Source organism: Cariama cristata, unplaced genomic scaffold, assembly GCF_000690535.1.
Source record: "Cariama cristata isolate BGI_N322 unplaced genomic scaffold, ASM69053v1 scaffold6625, whole genome shotgun sequence".
NCBI lineage: Eukaryota > Metazoa > Chordata > Aves > Cariamiformes > Cariamidae > Cariama > Cariama cristata.
In genome coordinates this window covers 87,096-106,404 of record NW_009615684.1, presented here as the reverse complement: position 1 = coordinate 106,404, position 19,309 = coordinate 87,096, and the positions used below count along the sequence as shown (strand labels likewise).

The window sequence follows — 19,309 nt, the reverse complement described above, 5'->3', positions numbered from 1 at the left end:
ACTCCCCCCCAGTATGGTGCTCTCCTGGGGCAGGGGGAGGCAGGCGAGGGGCAGCCTGGCCCTCTTGCCTTGCCTAACACTGCGGTGGGGCCAGAGGAGCAACTGTGGCCCTTTTTGTTGACCATTACAAGATCATGATGTAGAGGCTGGGAGACAAGCTGGAGGCAAGCACCTTTTCCATTTCCAGAGTTTTTTCCCGTTGATTTAGTTCCATAATTTGACTTGTTTGAGAAGTGTATTGGAGAAGTGCATTCTCAGGTTTTTGAGAATTTCATGTGAAAGAGGATTAAAGATTTGGGTGTTGTTAATATTAACATGCCCTGGCATGGGAGGGTGTCAAAAAAACAGAAAGGTGAAGCCGCCTATAATAAGATCTAGTGCTCAACCCAAAAAAAATCATAGCAACAGCGCTGTGCTCTTGAGCATGCTGTACTTCTCTTTTGAGGGTCAGAGCGACCTTCCTGAAAGCTGAGTAAATATAAATGTTCCCAGGACATGGCAGGGAAGGTCAGGCAGGCCACTGCTGAAGGCTAGCGTTTTGCAGTAATGCACTCAGCCAAGATATAAAGCGAATTATCTTGCAAGAAGTTGTGCCATGCAATGAGTAGGAGTGGATAGAAATTGGGGATGGGTGTCAGCTAGTTAGAAGTGCTTCCCCAGTAAGATGCTTGAGGGGCAAGTTTCAAATGACTAGGCACCATCCTTTCCCTGCAGTGTTCAGCACACAAAGCAGATGCTTTGCTTAAACCCTTTCCCCTCCCCTCGGGCAACTAAAGGATGCTTGGGTATGCTGAGCTGTGCAGCGTGGGGGGCACTACGCATACAGCAGCTACGGGGATTGGAAAGGCTCGTCGTCCTTGGACGGGACTTGAGTTGCCCCATGCGGTACGTAGGTACAGCAGATCTTGCTCTTTCAGTGGAATGTTTGACTAGTAGAAAGTCAAGTTAAGACTCCTGACTTGATGTTGTTATGGAAATACCAAGTATTTGTCATGCTCATTTGGAAAACCTGAGCTGTATTCTAGCTCCCAGCTCATGGCCTTTGGTTGCTTCTTCCTACAGCTGCATTTGAATATTTCTTTGTTAGGACTCATTTCTAAAACAAAATCTTTCTGAGTGAGAGAGCAAGCCTGTGTGCGCTCAGATGCTTTCCTTTGCGTGGCTGTGAAAAACAATTTGATCTGGTGAGGGCAAAAGCTTGAAGTTTGAGCTATAATTGGAGTTTGGGATTTTTAAAAAGAAAAAGGAAGATAAGAGACCAGTCAAAGCTATCAGAGATTTTTGTTCATAACTGTTTGTATAATCTTTTTGCCCATAACAAGATGTTAATTAAATCGCCACCAACTCTTTAAAATAATTCAGGTCTTTTTTTTTAACCCTTTCACAGCTTTGGTGAAACTCTAACTGTATCCCCATAGTTTGTACATTTAAGAAATACCTGTATTTAAGCTGCTTGACTGCCTGTGTTTTTCCTCTGTCATTTCAACTGCCTGTTGGTCGCCTGATTTCTGAAATCCAGTAAAAAGTATTTAAAGGACGCGAAAGGGGAATACGTTGGTGAATTTGCAAAAGGCAGACGGAGCTTTGCATCCGGCCGAGTTGGGTGCCGAGTACGTACACAGCCTGCGGAGGAAAGGCTGTGGGCGAAACCAATGCCACTGAGAGATGCGAGCTGAGCAGTCCAGCAGCACGCAGTCCTCGTTCCTGGGAGAGACAGTGCCTGCCTTCCCAGCCTCTCTCACTGGCGAGGCCCTGGCTCCCGGCAATACCTCTGCCACTTGGTCCTGCTACCATTAGTTCCTTGGTTGAACTGATGTGATGGCTGAGGAGGAGGAGGCAGTGATGGGCACTTGTCGCTGACAAACCTGAATGACCCCAAGGTTTCATGGAATCACAGAATCGATTTGGTTTCCAGCCACCTGGAGTCTCCAGGAGTTCAGAACATCCCTTGACCAGTTTGAGTGGTGCGATCTTGAAGTCATGGGTTGTTTTGCTTCTGCTTTCCAGGATCCTACCCGGGTGGTGAGCCCCGTTATTGACATCATCAACTTGGACACTTTTGCCTACGTGGCGGCTTCCTCAGACCTCAGAGGAGGTAAGCCCAAGCCTCGTGCATGCCCCATGGGCGTCCATCCCATGGTGTCAACATGCAGTGGCCCAAGGAGCTGGTGGCTCTGCAGCATGCCGCTGGCTCCTGCTATCTTGCAAAAAGCGCATTAGCACTCTTCAGTGCTCACCGCCGGCTCTTTTCAGGCTATTTTAGAGACAGGTAAGCGTGGCATGAGGAATGGTGTTTGCTACAGTGGATAAGGCAGTCAAGCAGGAGAGAAGGGTCATGTCCAAGCCACCCTCGGCAGCGCTGAAAGCAGGGCTGCCGACAGGAGGAGATGGGGGATGTCTAGACAACAAATGGAGGATGCGACTGTAGCACTTATTAGTATGTCTGTGCTATTTGTAGCACGCAATATCCATCAGAGCGTGTAGCTGTGTGCACAAGGGGACAAAGTGAGGTTTCAGCCGCAGCTTTAATTCTGACTTTTCCTGCCTTTGGAGTGCTTGACTTTGCAATTGTAATGGAATATGTTGTTTCTTGTTCATATGCGGTAGTAAAAGACGTTAGTCATTGGACTCTTCTCCCAAGAGCTGCATCTCCATGGCTTAAGTTATTTGAAAGCGGGGAACATACTCCATCAAACACAGCTTCTGCAGCCTGCATTGCCTCCTAATCCATACCCATTTCTAATTTCCCCATGGTACTTCTCTACTTTGGTTTTAGGTTTTGACTGGAGTCTGCATTTCAAATGGGAGCAGCTTTCCCCAGAGCAGAAAGCCAAACGACTTGATCCCACCGAACCCATTAAGTAAGTCGAGAGGGGGAAGGAGGCACCTGAGGAACGTGGGGCAGGACAGGCATCTTATCTGACCTCATCTGTGTCACATCTGTGCCCCACAGCAATGTGATATTCTTTCCAGGACAGCTCTGAACTTCTAATACCTATAGCGAGCTCCTGGCTAGCTTGGGTTTTGCAGTACCCCTTCACCTCCCAACACTGAAGCCCGAGGGTGCTACAAAGGTAGAGGGGGTATATTTATGGTTATTTGTGTTTTGGCAGTGCTAAGGAGGCTGAATATGGTTAGGGAAAAAGCCCAGTGCTCTAGACTCCTGCTTCTCTCAGCTCACTATCACTTAAAAACAAGTCCTCAGCTGTAGTGTCTAGTCCACCCTTTCCAGACCAGCACTGCTCTTCTGGACCTTGCTGAAGTCTCCTCAGAAATTCAGGATGTGCAGGAAAGAGAGCAAAACAGAACAGGAGAGATGCCATCTGTCCCCATGCCATGGGATGGAGGGAGTCCTCTGTTCTGCTGAAAATCTCTCCTGGCAGCAAGCCTGGTGCTGGTGTCTGCGTCCCCAGATGTGAAGTGCTGGGGTGTGTGGTGTGGAGGAGACCAAGTGTTGGGGGAAGCTCTCAGGGCCTGAGAAAGCTCGTAGGGGAGCAAAGCACTGCTTCTCCTGAGGATGCTGTTGTTAACAGGAGCTCTCCCTGGCTTGCCAAAGGCTCACCTTGCGTTCCCGGTCGTCCTGCCATGCAGGGCACTGTGGAGACTAGCCTGGGTGCAGCAGTCACCCCAGCTTCTCCCAAGCCTAGGCTAAGGCATCCACACAGCCTGCCATTGAACGGGGACACAGGACTTGTGCCAGCAAATGGCGAGTCTCCTCCAGCTATCTTCTGAGTCTACCCTCCTCTCCTCCATGGACCTGCTCTGTGCAGTTTTCTTAGCTAATCCAAAGAATGAAAAATAACCCTGTTTTGAAATAAAGATCACACAGCTAGTGATGCCTTTTAAAAAGCCCTTCTGAATGGGCTCTACCTTCCCCTCCCCAGTGGAATGGTGCTCTTAATAGGCTGGCTCCAGGCAAAAAGCCCGTCTGAGTGAATAACCCCCCGAGTGCTAAGTGCGTTTTTGATGCTGAAGCCTACAATCAGGGCTGTGAACTTTGGGCTTGTAGGAGTTGTGCTGATGGGTACATTAGCCAGTCATTAAGTGCCAGGCAATTTATGATTGACAGCAAAATACCAAGGCGGCTAAAAGAAAGGCTCAGATGCTTTTTGAGGTGTGTTGTCCTTGTTTGATGAGAAGGAGATACATAGGTAACATCTTGATGATGGAAGAGGAGGCAAAGGGAAGGGCTGCTTCTGTGCATCCAGGTGCTGCAGCAGTGTTTGAGCGTGTGTCCTCTCTTCCCTTATCCCTTCTGCAGGACTCCCATCATTGCCGGGGGGCTGTTCGTGATCGACAAAGCTTGGTTCAACCACCTGGGGAAGTATGACAGTGCCATGGACATCTGGGGTGGGGAGAACTTCGGTGAGTCACTCTTCTTCCTCCTATGCCTTGATGTGTTGGCTTCTCTTCCTGAGTCATACCAGGTGGATACAAGGTCATTTTGGACTTTGCTTTGAAGGCTCTGCGTGGTTTCCCTGACTTAGATTCATAGGTTATGGTGAGTAAGGGATCCAACAACCATGAATGATGGGAAGTGAGCAGTTGTTGGTACTCAGGGCACCCTGCCTTCCACGCTGCTGTGATCTTCTGTAGGTAAATACTCTAAACTGCAAAGTTTTCAGCTTTGGTGTTACCAACAGATGAGAGAACACCACACACACCCTCCTGTTCCTTCTTGGTCTTACTTTCTCATTAATAAAGCAAAGGCACGTCTTATTCCATTGTCTGATGACAGCATTTTGCAGCTATGAACTAAGGCATCAATGCCTTCCTGAATTTGCAGAGTGCCTGAAACAGCAGCTCCATCGGCATGCTGCAAGCAGGTGGCAAAGTAAAACGGCTGCTTATCCATTCCCGTATCGCTAGATGGCTGAGAGCTGCCAGGCTCTCCTTGACACTATCATTTTTTCCTGCATGAAAAAAAAAAAAAAAGATTGAGATGACCTAAATTCTATCACCTCTGCCCGTTATCACGGGGCAAGATGGGCATTAAGAAATCTCCTGCATGCAAACTTGAGAGGGCACATGAAAGAGGCAACAGCCTGTCCCTTGTCGCCCGTGTCGAGTGGAGCTGGGTCAGGCTGGGCTGTTCTCTCTTTGAAGCCTTAGCGATGCTGCAGGTCAGAGCGATAGACTGTATCTGTGAACGAAAGGGGAGGCACTTGATGTCAAGGAGACAGTTCAGAACCTGGCTTTAATAGCTCACCCCTCTGGGGAGTACGGCTAGCAAGGAAGGAAGGATCTTGTGTCCTAACACATACAGCGATGCTGTCAGTCATCCAAGGGAACAGATGCTGCCGCCTTGCAGTAACCCATCCGCTGCCTGGCACTGTTGTTTCCTTCACATGCCTTTTTCCTCTAGCATATTGAATTTATTTATATCTTGTTATGCAGTAGGATCTTGCGCCTTCACGCTTTCTCTCTGTGGGTGGGTGTCTTGCCATCGGACTGACCCAAAGCATCTGCTCTTCTGAGCAGGATGGCTCTGAGGAAACCGAGGAGGGGAGCGGCAGCCCTCCCGCCTCCCCAGCTGGATCAATGGCCCAAACAAAGCATTCAAGAAGGGAACTAGACAGGAGGAGAGGGACTGCCGTGCCGTGCCTGACCCGCTGTCCGTCTCTGCTCATCATTCGTCTCTGACAGCAGCCAGCCCAAGCTGCTTCTGGGAGACGAACAGTGATGGGGCAGCCTGCCCTCCAGGGAAGCTCCGTCCTGCAGCTTTTCTGATGCCCTGCGCTGGCAGGCGTTGCGCTCCTTACATGTGGTTATGGCCCATCCTACGGAGCACGATGTTTCCCTTACCAGTGCTATGCCCCAGGAGAGCTGGTCCTGACCCAACATGTGCTGGTTGTGCTGCAGGGTGTAATCAGGGCATCGACATGACAAAGGGAAGCCCGGCAGGTTAGCACTGCAACAAAAATTCCTGGGCTGCATAGCAGGAAGGCAGATCCCATCTTGCCCATCGCCCTGAGAGCAGAAGTGTGCCCAGCTCACAGCTGGCTCTCCTGCAGGCACAGCTGTGAAGGGCAGTGTGTCCCACCTCTCCTTGGCACACAGGCAAGGGCAGCTGTGACCCTGCTGGCCCCGGTCACTTCTGGGTAGGTGACAGAGAGCAGGAGCTGACCGAGCGACTGCTTGCTTTATAACTCATTGAATGGTTTGGGTTGGCAGGGACCTTTAAAGATCACCTAGGCCAACCTCCCGGCCATGGGCAGGGACATCTTTCACTAGATCGGGTTGCTGAAAGCCCCATCCAACCTGGCCTTGAACACTTCCAATGATGGGGCATCCACATTTTGGGCACTTGCAGTGAACCGTGCTTTTTCTGGTAGCTTAGTCCGGAGGGGATGCAGGACTCTGGTCCTGGGGAGCATCGCTGCTGCCTTTAGTGTTATTGACTGGGCAGCTGGAGCGGGCTGGAGACTTCAGGCAAAACGAAAGCAAGTGTGTTTGGGTTAGAAGGAGACATTGTAGGTGTTTTGCTTCTTAAATTTACTTAATCCCCTATAGGTGAGTTGATGAGTAATGGCAGAAGGACTTGCAGGCCAGGAAGAAGCGCTAAAGGTATTTTGCCAAGCTAAGGCCAAGCCCAGTGCACACCAACACGTACCGCTTGCATCTCTCCTGGGGGTCGCTCGGAGGGGCCACCCACCCTGCAGACACCTCTCGAGGGTCAGGTGGAGCACACTGTGGGGTCAGATGAAGCACGCTGTTGGCTTCTGCTCCCTTGGCTCCTCTGAGCTGGCCCCGTGCCATGCCTTTGCCAGTGCCTCAGTTTACCTCCTCTCGAGGCATTTAGCTCTTGGCTGCCTGTCTGGAGACCTTGTTTGTTAGCTGCTATGGATGGCTCCATGGGTTATCCCTACCTGCCAAAACCTGTGCTTTAATTGCTTCTGCTGGGACTGGAGTAGGGTCCGCAGGGTGCAACATGCCTGGAGCAGAGAGCTCAGGCTCCTCACCATCTCCTGCCTCTCCAGCACTGTGTTCTCATTCCAGTTCGCAGTGCACAGAGATCACCTTAGACGACTTCCTCATTAGGCTTTAAATTAAGAGCAGGTGAGGACTGAATGGTGCAAGTCTTTCCCTTGTAGCGCTTCAGGGAGCTGCTCTTCTCCCAGGCTGAGCAGAAGGACCGGAGGAGGGGAAGGCACGATGCAGCAGCCACGCTGTGGTTCACAGCTGCTCGGCTGATTGTCCCCTTTTATCGGGCGACCCTCTGATTTTATGCCGGTGCTGTGACACCCAGGCAAATGAGAGCAACAGCCACGTATGAGGGGAACCGAGCGCAGCAGCTTAGAGCGGCCGCATCCTGCCGTAATCTCATTTCCCTGCAGCTGTGATTAAGGTTGCTCCCAATATAGCACCAGGACATGGCACAAGGGCACGTTTTATTGGCCTGTTAATAGCCGGCACTGGGGAGAGTGGTGAGCCTCCAGCTGCTGTTGCAGCTCTTGCCTGTAAACACAGCAGAGAAGGGGAGGGAGGGAATTTCTGGAAAGAAATACTCTTCCCTGCTGTGCTTTCCCACCCCAGCCTTTGCTGGCCCCTGTTGCCAGGGCCAGCTGTTAGGGATGGGCTCAAACCTTGAATTTTGGACCCGAGCATCAAGGCAAGAGGGCTTTGCGGCTGTGCCAGCCTCCCGTTTCCACCAGCTCAGGAGCAGGCAGGCGTACTGGGAGCGGGAACGGGAGCGACATGAATCTGGCTCCCACCTCTGCAGCAACGTGCTCCTCGTGGCTGAGCCATGTGTGCTGAGGAGGCTTTGGGGGTCCGAGCTCCAATTCTCCTTTGCTCCCTGAAGCTGTGAGTTGGTTTTGGAGGGATGGCAGCTTTGTGGGCTGGCAGTGCCTGCCGTTGGAGGAGGAGGAGTCCTGTCCGCACTGCCCAAATGGTCTTCCCGCCAGAGCTGCTTGTCTTGCCAGCATCCGACCTGCGGACAAGTCATCCTTGTGCTGGCGTCCGTGAGGGGACTGCCAGGAGCACAAGCTGGCAAAGGCGATGGGTTTCCTTCTGTCTGACTTCTGTAGTTAAATGGGGGGGCGGGGGGGAGTGAAAAGGAATTTGTAGTTTTGGAGTAGACACATGCTACGTATAGCTCTATACTGTCAACAGATGATAGAACAGGATGCAAAGAACTGCAGAAGCATTTTCTTTTGAATTTCATTTCTTTTCCGTGCTGCTTCTGTCTAAGCATGAATATCTGACAATTTAGCTACAGATTCATAGCTGCACAAGTGTTAGGACCAGATGGACCCATTAGATCAGCCATTCTGCTCACCCGTCCCACCTCGCCAGCTAGGATTTCATCCAGCTCCCTGCCAAGAGCCCCATAACTTCTGGTGTCAATTGTGCCACAGGCTCGTTTTCCTTGGGACGGGGCCCATGGACCAGCCAGAGAGCAGGTTGGGGCAACTGGGAGACATTTCCTATACTGACAGCTTATCCAGATTTTTAGGATAATCTCTCCCACCTTGGCTTGTGTGAAGGTGTGTGTGCCTTGTTGGACTGCAGTGTGGGCACTCGTGGCACGGAGTACATGCTGGGCAGGGTAAGCTCCTGTCCGTTTTGGGACAGGTGATGGATACACAGCGCTGTGTTCACTTTGCAGAATGAGCTGTGGATTCGTAAAGATAATGACTGTTGTAGTCACTAATAAACAGAATTCATGGCCTCTCCTGGTGAACTTGACAGCCCTTTGGAGGGAAGCGACTCTGAAATAGGCAGCTCAGAAGTAATTAGGGGAGCACAAAACTGGCAAGATGATTCTGCAATGTAAGAGGGGCTGCATGAAAAGGGACCTACTTACCGTTTCCCTCTTGCTATTGTGATAGCACCTGCTGTGCTATAGGCAGGATTCAAGTGCACTGACTTCAAACAGATCACAAGAAGCTTTGAAATGTGCTTTTAAGGCAGTTGTGCCTAGGAAAGCCCCTGCGGTAATTGATTTACCCCAGTTTAATGTGGCAGAGGATGAAGTGAGATGTAACATCAGGATCCAGCCTGCTCTAGGACAGAAAGACAAAATGCTGAAGCTGCTTCTCTTGTAGAAATCTCTTTCCGTGTGTGGATGTGTGGAGGGAGCCTGGAAATCATCCCCTGCAGCCGCGTTGGACACGTCTTCCGGAAGAAACATCCCTATGTCTTTCCAGAGGGAAATGCCAATACATACATTAAGTAAGTGTTCTGTGCTTGCTTTGTTTTTTGTGAAAGAGAACAAGGTGCTGCCTTGTGGGGAGGTGGGGAGCAAAGAAGACAGGGAGGAAAGTTTGTTTGGAAAACTTTGAAATATCTCTGGGCAGGAATCTCCTGAGCTGAAGAAAATGCAATTCAGTATGACTCTCCCTTAGGATTTCTACAGTGTCACAAATGTGACAGAAATAGAACACTTATATGGTACCTTTCATGAGCACAGAAATGAAGGGACAGCCCCAGCATATCCCTGAGCACTAGCTGCAGTAACAGCAAATGGTTTAGACCCTCAGGTCACCAGAACGCATTTATAATGACCTGAAATCAGGCTGCCAGCAGCGTCTGTCAGTACCCAGTGGCCTTAGCTGAGGGCTGAGCGTGGCTCAGCTGAACCAGAAAATTTGGTTCCCAATGTCTCTCTGAGAAGGGAGCCAAGCACCGTGCTGGAGGGGGTGCCTGCACCTCCGGGCTGGTGCTGTTCCTCTGCAGGGGCAGCAATGGGCTGCACCTTGCTGGCGGGGACACCGAAGGAGCTGCCAGGGCAACCCAACTGAAGGGGACCTGTCCTCACACACTGGAACATAGACTGAATCAGGTTTTGAAACGGCCAGTTGAAGTGGGCTGTGATCCTAGAAACAGCGGGCAAGGAAGGAGGCAGTCCAGAAGTGGGAATCAGCATGGGAAAGATAATGGGAGCAGCTAGTGAAGTCAGGAAGGATTTCCTCCATTTTTAGAACATGAGGCCGAAGGTTGTCCATTAAGTAAATGACAGAGAAAACCACTAGGAGCACTTATACCTAATGCAGGGTTGTTTCTCAGCTAAACTGCATTTGTGTGTGTTTACACACCAGGCATTCCTTTTAGTGTGGGTTTCCCAGTATTATAAAGAGTCAACGGTATTTGTGAAGACCCAGCTGCCTGCAACGGAGTTACCACTGACCCGGGGGCTCTGCTGCTTCCCCAGGCTTTGCGTGAGACAACGAACTGGGGTAGTGCAAATTACACCTCTCGGTTATACCTAATATGTGGTTTCCACGTGTGTGGGGCAGGAAGGGGACTTTGTCACCTTGCTTCAAAAAGACGGCGGTGAGGGGCGTAGGGCGTTGCTGGCATCAAGGAGGAAGGCACAAATTTGAGAGTCATGAGGAGGGCTCTTGCTTTTAGTAGTGAAACAGGACTCCTACAGAAGAGGCTGGGATGTGGCAAAATCTCCACTGTCAGAGTCACTGAAAACCTGAGTGAGAAGGTGGAGGCTGCGTTGCATCACCTGCAGGAGGAGCAAGGGGAGCTTGAATGGGTACAGCTCTTCTGGCTGCGCCTCAGGTGCAGGTGTCCAGGGACTTTGGGGACATCTGAATCAACACCTGGGTGTGAGCCTCGGCATTTATCCCCATGTTTCTTATAAACCCGAGTGAGATCAGGAAGCCAGACAAAAAAAACCCTGCACTTTGGGCAAAGTTAGGTATGGATGTAGACACTGTGACTTAGGCATCTCTTAAGCAAGAGCACTTAGACTATTGCAGTGGCCTCAGAGGGTGGAAGAAGCACCATGAATCAGCAAGGGACCGAAAAGCAATCTGGAGAAACATATCTGTAGGCATTAGGAGCTGGGATTTTATTAACCTTATGCTATCTGTCAGCCTTAAACTTAATGTTATAGTATATAGACTGAGAGGAGAAGCAGCTTCTGGCAACCTGATGCTATGTGGTACCTCTATTTAAACAGAGATGTTAGCAAAAAATATCTTCCCCTTTCTGCCAGATATTGATTTTTTTTTTTTCCCCCCACACACAGCCTCTACTTCAGTGCGAAAGACAGCTCAGGCTCTAGTATTGTGCTGGTTTCATGTGCAGACTGTCCCCTTTTCTGGCCACATGGGACTTGGCTGGGTCCAGACCCTGCCCCATGGCACCTGCAGCTTAGTGGCGTGGAAGTAATAGGTTGGAGGCACTGGGCTGCCTCGGAGCAGGGGCTTGGAGGACTCCCCTGGCCCGGGCAGGGACAGGCAGATAGGCATGGAGCAACAAAGCCATTTGCAAGGAGAGTTGGAGCCATCTGAAGTCAACAGAAGATTTCCTGAGGTTCATAAACCTTCTGCAGACACCTGGCTGATGTGAAAGACTGACATTTATGCTACAGCACTGTGGCCAGGGCGGTTTCTCTTAAGTTTTGAATGCTGAGATTTGCCTCAGTGAAATCCAGGAGTGCAAAGCAGGAGAGTCCATACAGGTTTGATGCAAAGGAAATATTTGCCTTCAATCTTTGGCAAATTTTGCACCACTTTTCAGAGCTCCATCCCAGCCACTGAATAAAACCCCAGGCATGCCTGCCTGGGAGATGATGCTTAGGAGAAGCTTCAGTTCTGAGTCTGGTGGATGCAAAGCATCCAGCTGAGTTTGAAACAGTGAATTCTTCACACAAACTTTGGCCTGTTGTGTTTGGTCCCTGGAGGGGAGGAGGGGTGCCTTCTGTAGTAGTGAGGGGAGGGCTGGCTCAAAGGTGGTTTGGGTGAAGCCAAAGACCAAGTTGAAGACGGGAGGAGAGTGGGATGGATCAGTTGATGCATTTGAGAAAATGCCACCTTGGAGGCTTCCCTGATTTCACCTGTCTTTCATTGCCTCCTTCAGAAACACCAAGCGCACCGCGGAGGTGTGGATGGATGAATTCAAGCAGTACTACTACGCGGCTCGTCCCGCAGCCCAAGGGAGGCCTTATGGAAAGTAAGTGTCCTTCTCTGCTGCCTGTGCCCTGCCTGCTGCAGTGGGCGTTCACCGTGACATCGCCCTGCTGCGGAAACCCACCCGCGTCGTTTTTGTAGTAACGCTCAATTAAATGCTAATGGTAGGCAGATGCTGTAAGCACAGCGATGAAACATATAAACAGCTAATTTGTATGCTGTGCTAGTTTATCCCAGTGAGTGAACCGAATTGAGGTGGTGGAAAATCCCCTCTGCCTGTGTCCTGCCCTTGGCGTTAGGTACAAGTACTTCTGGTCCCAGAGCGGAGTTTGGCGGGGAGAGTCCAGAGGTCTCACTGGCAGCTGAGGGGCAGGAAAGTCATCAAATTTGGGGCTCGCTAAGGCTTTATTGGAGAGGAGCAAGTGCTTTGTATGCAGGGAGTTGGCCATTCATTCTGCGAACAGTCAGAACCGCCTCCCTGTCAGGAGGACTGTAAGTATTTCTGCTAATTTCTCATTTTCATATGTTCTTCCTTTCCTTAGACAGTTTCCTTTGGACCACAGGGAGTTCCAAATCCAAACCCAAATTCCTGTGGCTACTCTTCAGTCTCCAGGATAAATAAATTGAAGTCCTGGTGACTAACCTGTTTCCACTGAATTCATATCCTCTTCCCATCCGTCAGCACCAAATCAAGTAACAGCTCTGTCCTGCTAAATATATGAGGGTGTAGAGAAGAGAGCCTGTGCGAAGGGAAGGTACTGGAGGCTTCCTACTGCTCCGTAAATGCCAGCTCATAACAGCTCCACGGGTAGAGGCTGGCCCAGGGAGGAGCTGGAGTTTGGAAAATGTCACTATACAGCATGATCCCTTAGCAGAAATTTTGCCTTGGTTAATGAAAGAAAGAAGTATTTCACCATGTGATTAACTTCTGCCAACTTAAAGACGTATTTAGGTGGTCTTGGAAATGAAGGCCTTCTGTAGTCCTGTAAACTAAGAGTAACTTATAATAGCATATATTAATTTCCTAGTACATTAATATATTAAATTAATGCTTATTGCATATAGTAGAGAGCATACATTTTTTTTAATAATAATTTTTAAATGACTGTACTTTTCCATGAACCTTTTCATCTACCAGACTCCAGGCTCCTTGTTAAAAAGGCAGTATGTCATCATGCCATTTTACCAAGTGAGACCTCCAAAGAGACAGAGATCAAAATGATCACCCAAGCCATGCAGAAGAGAGCAGAAAATGAAGCTGCTGATGCTCTTGTGTTTGCTGTCTGTGCCTATCTGTTGGGTATCTCTCAGCCTCCCTTTTTGGTGCGTTGGGTCTCACCTTCATGATTTCCATTGTATCTCTATGATATTTTCTTCCCACAGCATCCAGAGCAGAGTGGAGCTGCGGAAGAGGTTGAAATGCCACAGCTTCAAGTGGTATCTGGAAAACGTTTATCCCGAACTTCGGTATGGATGTGCCATCTTCACCTAGCTCTAGCAGGCCAGTGGGATGCCCCATCCCTCCTGCCCCACAGAGCTTTCCTCTGCACCTCCAGTCCCCACACCTCCCGCTGCCCCAGGCACCCCGTCCCTTCAGCTTTACAGAAGGGCATAGTGAATTTTGTGCTGGCCTTAAATACAGCTTGCTCACAGTGTGATATGGTTCATTTGTGATCCTGCTTTCTCTAAGCAGTCTTATAGACCCCGTGGCTCTTTGCGGCAGGGCTGGTGAGGGGCAAAGCACTTTTTGGGGCTTCCTCAGGTATCCTCCTGCCCATGCTGCAGGACAGGTGGTGTAGGGGACTTGCCAGTTTTCCTTACAAAAGTATCCCAAGGTGGAAAATCCACCATAGCCTCTGGTGGGTTGTTTCAGTACTTAATGACTCTTGCTTACATATAAGCACCTAATTTCCAGTCCTTTCACACTGTTCTGTGATACTCAAGACTCCATCCACTCTAGGAGTTTATGACCTATATTCTGGTGGCTCTGCTTTACTCCTAGCCTAATGCTTTGCCTGATATGCACTTCCACAGTAGCTTGTGCAGAGATCCCTTTGAGTCGCCAAAATTACTGGAGAAACCATTGTATCCATCCTCCCTGTCAGTATCAGGAGCCATCCTCAGAAAGGGTGCAAAAGTTTTGGAGATACCTCCAGGGACCTGCTGGTGCAATGGCTGAGTGCAGAATCACAGCGTGAAAATGATTTATAGCTGTTTTCTTACTTTTTTGCCATATGTGGCATTACACAGCAGCATTCACAGGGAACGCCAGTGCTCTGTGGCAGTTTGTTATAAAGTTCCCCACTCCTGTAAGCTGAAGGCTGACCTTCAGCCTGCTCACAGTCTATTCCTTGCTCCTCTGCCTTGTGCAGTGTTATTTATTTTTTCCTCTTATAAAGGCCAGCCATCCATCTCTGAGTGCTGCTTCTGCAGCGTCCCTGTCCATGTATTGCTCTCAGCGGTTCAGTATTGTAATCGATCGTGCCGCTCTCATTTTCTGAAGGTGAAATGGTGTGACTGCACCCTCCTTACCCCACTGAGCCTCCCTTTGAGTACTCCGTGTGCCTGGGGGAGCAGGGATGTTGTTTCCATGCTATTCCCACAGGATTCCTGAGGAATCGCTCTATCAAACTGGGATGATCAGGCAAAGGCAGAGCTGCCTGGAGTCGCAGAAGTCTGAAGCCCAAGAGTTCCCTGTCCTGAGCTTAAATCCTTGTATCAGCAGCAAAGGCACAGCAGCGACGGCACAGGTAAGGTGTGCTGCATATCCCCATGATGCTGGCTGGAGAGAAGGCTCTGGGGCAGCTTCAAGATGATTTCCTAAGCTTTCTAAAGCTCTGTTGGAGGATTACCCATTCTGCCAGCCCATTTCCTCAGGTGGCATGTTGTTAAACCCTGGTAAGTCCTCCTTACCTCGGTGGAGGCCTTGGGCAGCGGCAGGGACTGGTGCAGGAGCCACAGTACAGGGTGGACCGCTTATCTCTGTGCTAGCCTCTGCTGAGCATTTACTGCTGCTCAGGAACGCCACGCGCCATTCATCTGCAGAGATCAGAGAAAGACAAAGACAACTATAATTTCCTTTCATCTTTCAGCCTTATTTCTTTCAAAATGCACTAAATTGCAATGGTATTTATCATTTCATAGCCTGCATTCTTTCAATATTAGATTGCCCATTAAACTAGTGAGAATTTAATGAGGATGATCTTGGGTTTTTTTCAGTCTCACTGAGATGAGAAAAAGCTGTATGAATCGGTATTCTCAAAAGCGTACTCTAGGAAATGTTAGAGACAAGAGCAGGCACATGTGCCTTGCAGCAGAGTTGCTGGAGCAAAACCCTGAAGACACGGCTTCAAAACCTGCCTTTGCTTCAGGCTCCCTTTGTGATTTTGGGCATGTCAGTAAGTTCTCTCACTGTTCCCATCTATAAAACAGGGAGGATAACCATCACTCGCTTCTTCAGGGGTGCCGTGAAATAATTTAATAGGCAATGGTGTACTTGCTTCCATGTGACTGTACATCCTTAACCCTCATGGTTATACATTCAAACCAGGTAGCTACGCATATAAAAGGCCCAGCCTGGAGATGCTGCTGAAAATGTCCCTAATTTGTATGTGCAAATGAAACGTCATTATGTGCATTTCTTCCGCATGCAGTTACATGCCTGTCTTTAGTCAGGAAAATAATATCTGCTTCACAGTGTGGTAAAATCAACAATGACTACTTGAATGTTATTCCGTTCATAAAATATAGTGAATATAACTGCAAGTACTGCATAGTTACAGTTCTTATGGTCTAACTGGTTTCCAGATTTTAGAATTATTTTTCTTCCTTCCACTGCTACATGTATTTTTACATAAACAGCAAAAGAAGCGAGCTGATTAGAGCAGGTTGTCATGTTTTGCAGGGCCAACTCTGCTGAAAGAAAAAAAATAATGTTTTAGTGACAATTACAACTTTCAATGAGTTGGATGTTTTTTAAAAAATCTGGGAAAATCAGAATGGAAAATGCTGCTGCAAGCTAGCATTTCAAAATGAAGTGGCATTGGTCTTTCTGAAATATCAATTTGATGTGGTATTTTAAAATGAGAAATGTCACGCCAGCAAGTTGGATTGTTTCATTCCCATCAAACACATTTTGTTTTGACATTTCTGTGCGGTAAATTTTTGGAATTTTTCATGCCACAAACTTTTCATCTTCCCATTCTGATTCTGCAGCAGTTTGCAATAGGTCAGCTTTTCCCATCGGATGGCAACTCCATTTCTTGTGCACATCCAGGGCTGACTCTGCAGGGGAACAGAAAAATGCACTACAAACAGATTGTTGAATAATGACACTCAATACACAGGCAGGAACAGAGAAAAACCTTTTCCTTTTATCTTTCTCTGTCTTTCTAGGATAGTTCTCTGTTACTTGTGCCCACGGAGAATATTTCAGATGAAAGCAGGATATTTAAATTTTGATTGTGAATAGAAACTTGCATTTTAATTACGCGATTGTTACAAGACCACCTGAACTTGTGGATGGCATGGGGGTCATAGTCACCAGGCTGTGTACAATGAGATTATGCAGCAGTCCTGAATGCTACTTAGTTTCGTATTTGGTATACCAGAATAGAGCAATAATCTTCACTTTCAACATACTGAAGTCACATCTTGTTTACCTTAAGCTTCATTATTTGAAAAATAGGATTAGCTAAATCAAAGCTGTGCTTTCCTGGCATTCAGTAAGTATTATGGAAATATCCTGGCCATCCAGACCCTTTATTATCGGTGTTAGCAGCATTAATTGGGTGGCTTGATTGCCCTTCTGTAGTTGTCTCCCTACTAGGCTCCCCAAGCCCTTTACCAACATTACATGCATGAAGTCCTGGGACTGGGTATGAGAAGATCTGAGCTGTCCTGCATCACCATGGTCTGAGGAGAGAGGAACAGGAGGTGTCAGATGGCAATCAATTGCTCTTTATTTTAGTTTTTTCTGTATTCTGTATTTCTATATTTAGTTTTTTCCCCTGTAGTGCAGGGGAAGGGTGTTGTGAGCCCTCTGGGCCACATCCATAGTTTGGGTAAATTGTGAAGAGTAGTCTGCAGTGAAAGCAGATGTACCCTCCTAGCAGAGCTCACAAACCCTCCCTGGTGCTGTCCGATGTTAGTCCTGAATTAATAAAAGGGGCACTGAGGCACAAGAAGACCCCTCATCTTTGTGTCAGAGAGCTCTGTCTTCTCATCCCTGGGACCCACTTGGCCCTTGCCTTTCGGAAAAAGACTGGTAGCAGTCAGGGCAGGTTCTGTCCCCCAAGGTGGCTCTCAGAGAGACCCGCTCTTGAGTTCGTGACTGGCAGAGAGCTTTGTGCGGTGCTGCCCATCCCCAGGGCACAGTGGGCTCTGCCTGCACTCCTGTCCACCGGAGCCTCGGTACTCTATGTCGTCTTGTATCTCATTTCCTAAATCATAGAATGGTTTGGTTGGAAGGAACCTTAAAGCCCATCCAGTTCCAACCCCCCTGCCACAGGCAGGGACACCTTCCACCAGACCAGGTTGCTCAAAGCCCCATCCAGCCTGGCCTTGAACACTTCCAGGGAGTGAACTGATTGATTTAGTTTTTCACAAGATAAATGCATCTGTGGGAAAATAATTGATCATATTTTTGTCCTGGTCGATCTGATGAAGACCTGAGTAGTTGGGTTTTTTTTTTCAAACTGAGTGTCAGTTGATATTAGTCCATAGATCATTGGAATAGACATCTGAGACTGAAATTTATTTAAATCATTAGCAGTTTCAGGAAACCTGACATACTTCAGATAAAAAAGCAAAAGACACTTTGGCCTGGATACTGACACACACGTAAGCAGTAGCTACAAGATGGATGTATAGTTCAGTCATCTCTTAGACGAGTGAGGAAACAGTGGGAAGGTTGCAGCATTTGTTTCCTGGGCCTGCGCCCCAAAATACCTGGGCCTTGGAGCTGAGTGATTGCTGTTGCGTTTGGGTGGCATGTCCTTAACTCTTATTGTGAAGGAAATGCAATGTGATAATCTGCCTGATGTGGCATTGAAGCTTACCCCAGTTGGCTCAAGGACCTCTGGGGGCTGAGTAGATCTGCACTTTCTTTGGAGAACATTTAGCAACTATCCAAACTAACTTCTCAGTGTCCTTCCTGAGACATCTCACCCATAAAAGTTCTCTTCTGACCCTCCTCCCCTCAAAAATCTTCATTCTTCTCCTCCGTGGGCACGTCCTGCCCCAGTGGTAGGCTGGCTGGAGCTGCAGGACCCAGGTTGAGCTGGCAGAGCAGAAGGGCTGAGCTGGCAGCAGTGTCACCTCTGTACCCGGGCTGCCACGGGCACCTTTTGTACTTTGCTTTCCCTCTCCTGGGATGTGTGTAAGTGCTAGTTGAATCCTAGGGCCTTTTGATGAGTGAAGCACTTTGGTATCCTTAGGTGACCCACGCAGTTGCGTGCCTCGGGATAATCTGTCCCTGTGATTTGAAAAAGATAATTGAGAGCTGAGGTTGTTCCTGGCTTCTTCAGAAATATTTTTCTCTAGTTGCTACCCCGGCTTTAGGGTACAGCTGACCTCTTGCTCGGCAGCAGAGCTTGTACAGCTCTCTCGTGTAATGGTGGGTTCCCATGGGGCTGCTCCTTGCTAGGCTGAGGGGCTCCTTTCTCCTGCGAGCCAGGCTACACCAAGCCGAAGGTCATGTTTTAAAATAATTTCCTCAGTTCACAATGATACTGAGTAACAGTGACAGGTGCCTGCTCAAATGATGCTAAAGCCTTGAAAAATAGTCACAAGCCTCAGATGGGGGTTAGTGTTATCCGAGGCTTTGGAGGATGGGGTTTGCTGGTTGTGGTGTGCAGCTGGTAGCTCTGCTCTCCCAGTCCACCCTCGTCCTCCTTGCTCCACCACCACTTCACCTTTGTCTTTGAAAAGGCAGGAAATCTTGATCTCAGTTTCACCTCGTACGTCTGTTTTTCCTTGGCGCCGGGGTCAGCTCTAAACTCTGTTGGCATCTCTTCAGGCCAGTCTGCAGCCCTGAAGCCATGTTATCTCCTTGAAGGTCTCTCTTCTTTGGAGTACCCTGGGCTGTCCCATCCACCACAACCTCCGGGCTGCGAAGCTCTGCTGTTGTTACTTCTGTGCTGGCCATGTGAGTGCTCAGTGTGCCAGGGTTTAGAAGATAAAAGTAGCTTCTCATGGGGGAAAAAAGCAGGAATTTTCATCCCAACTGATACAAATAAGGGAAGAGATGGGGTAAGATAAAAATTTGCATGGCCATTTGCCTGTATTTTAACTCAAAGCTTTTAATGGATTCTGTGGTGTTCAAGTGACTTTTTTTTTCCCCTCAGAATTCCTTCATTTTCTGCATCAGTTTCTCTGGCTTTCATCTAGGGCTGAAAAGATACAAGACGTGATTAGAACTGGATAAAACATTTTCAGCA

The 19,309-nt window shown here is 48.7% G+C and overlaps 1 protein-coding gene across 1 annotated transcript in view; it reads left to right on the top strand.

The window, feature by feature from the left end:
* Window positions 1-2,007: 2,007 nt before the first annotated feature.
* The window catches only part of GALNT14 (polypeptide N-acetylgalactosaminyltransferase 14), a gene marked incomplete at its 5' end in the record, with an annotated part of 21,012 nt that continues 3,710 nt past the window's right edge, over window positions 2,008-19,309 (top strand). Inside the window, 7 exons of the mRNA XM_009699901.1 lie at window positions 2,008-2,095; window positions 2,777-2,861; window positions 4,262-4,365; window positions 9,051-9,177; window positions 11,821-11,913; window positions 13,254-13,337; window positions 14,476-14,620. Coding sequence (XP_009698203.1) covers window positions 2,008-2,095; window positions 2,777-2,861; window positions 4,262-4,365; window positions 9,051-9,177; window positions 11,821-11,913; window positions 13,254-13,337; window positions 14,476-14,620 — 726 coding nt within the window. The remainder of the gene's footprint in view (window positions 2,096-2,776; window positions 2,862-4,261; window positions 4,366-9,050; window positions 9,178-11,820; window positions 11,914-13,253; window positions 13,338-14,475; window positions 14,621-19,309) is intronic.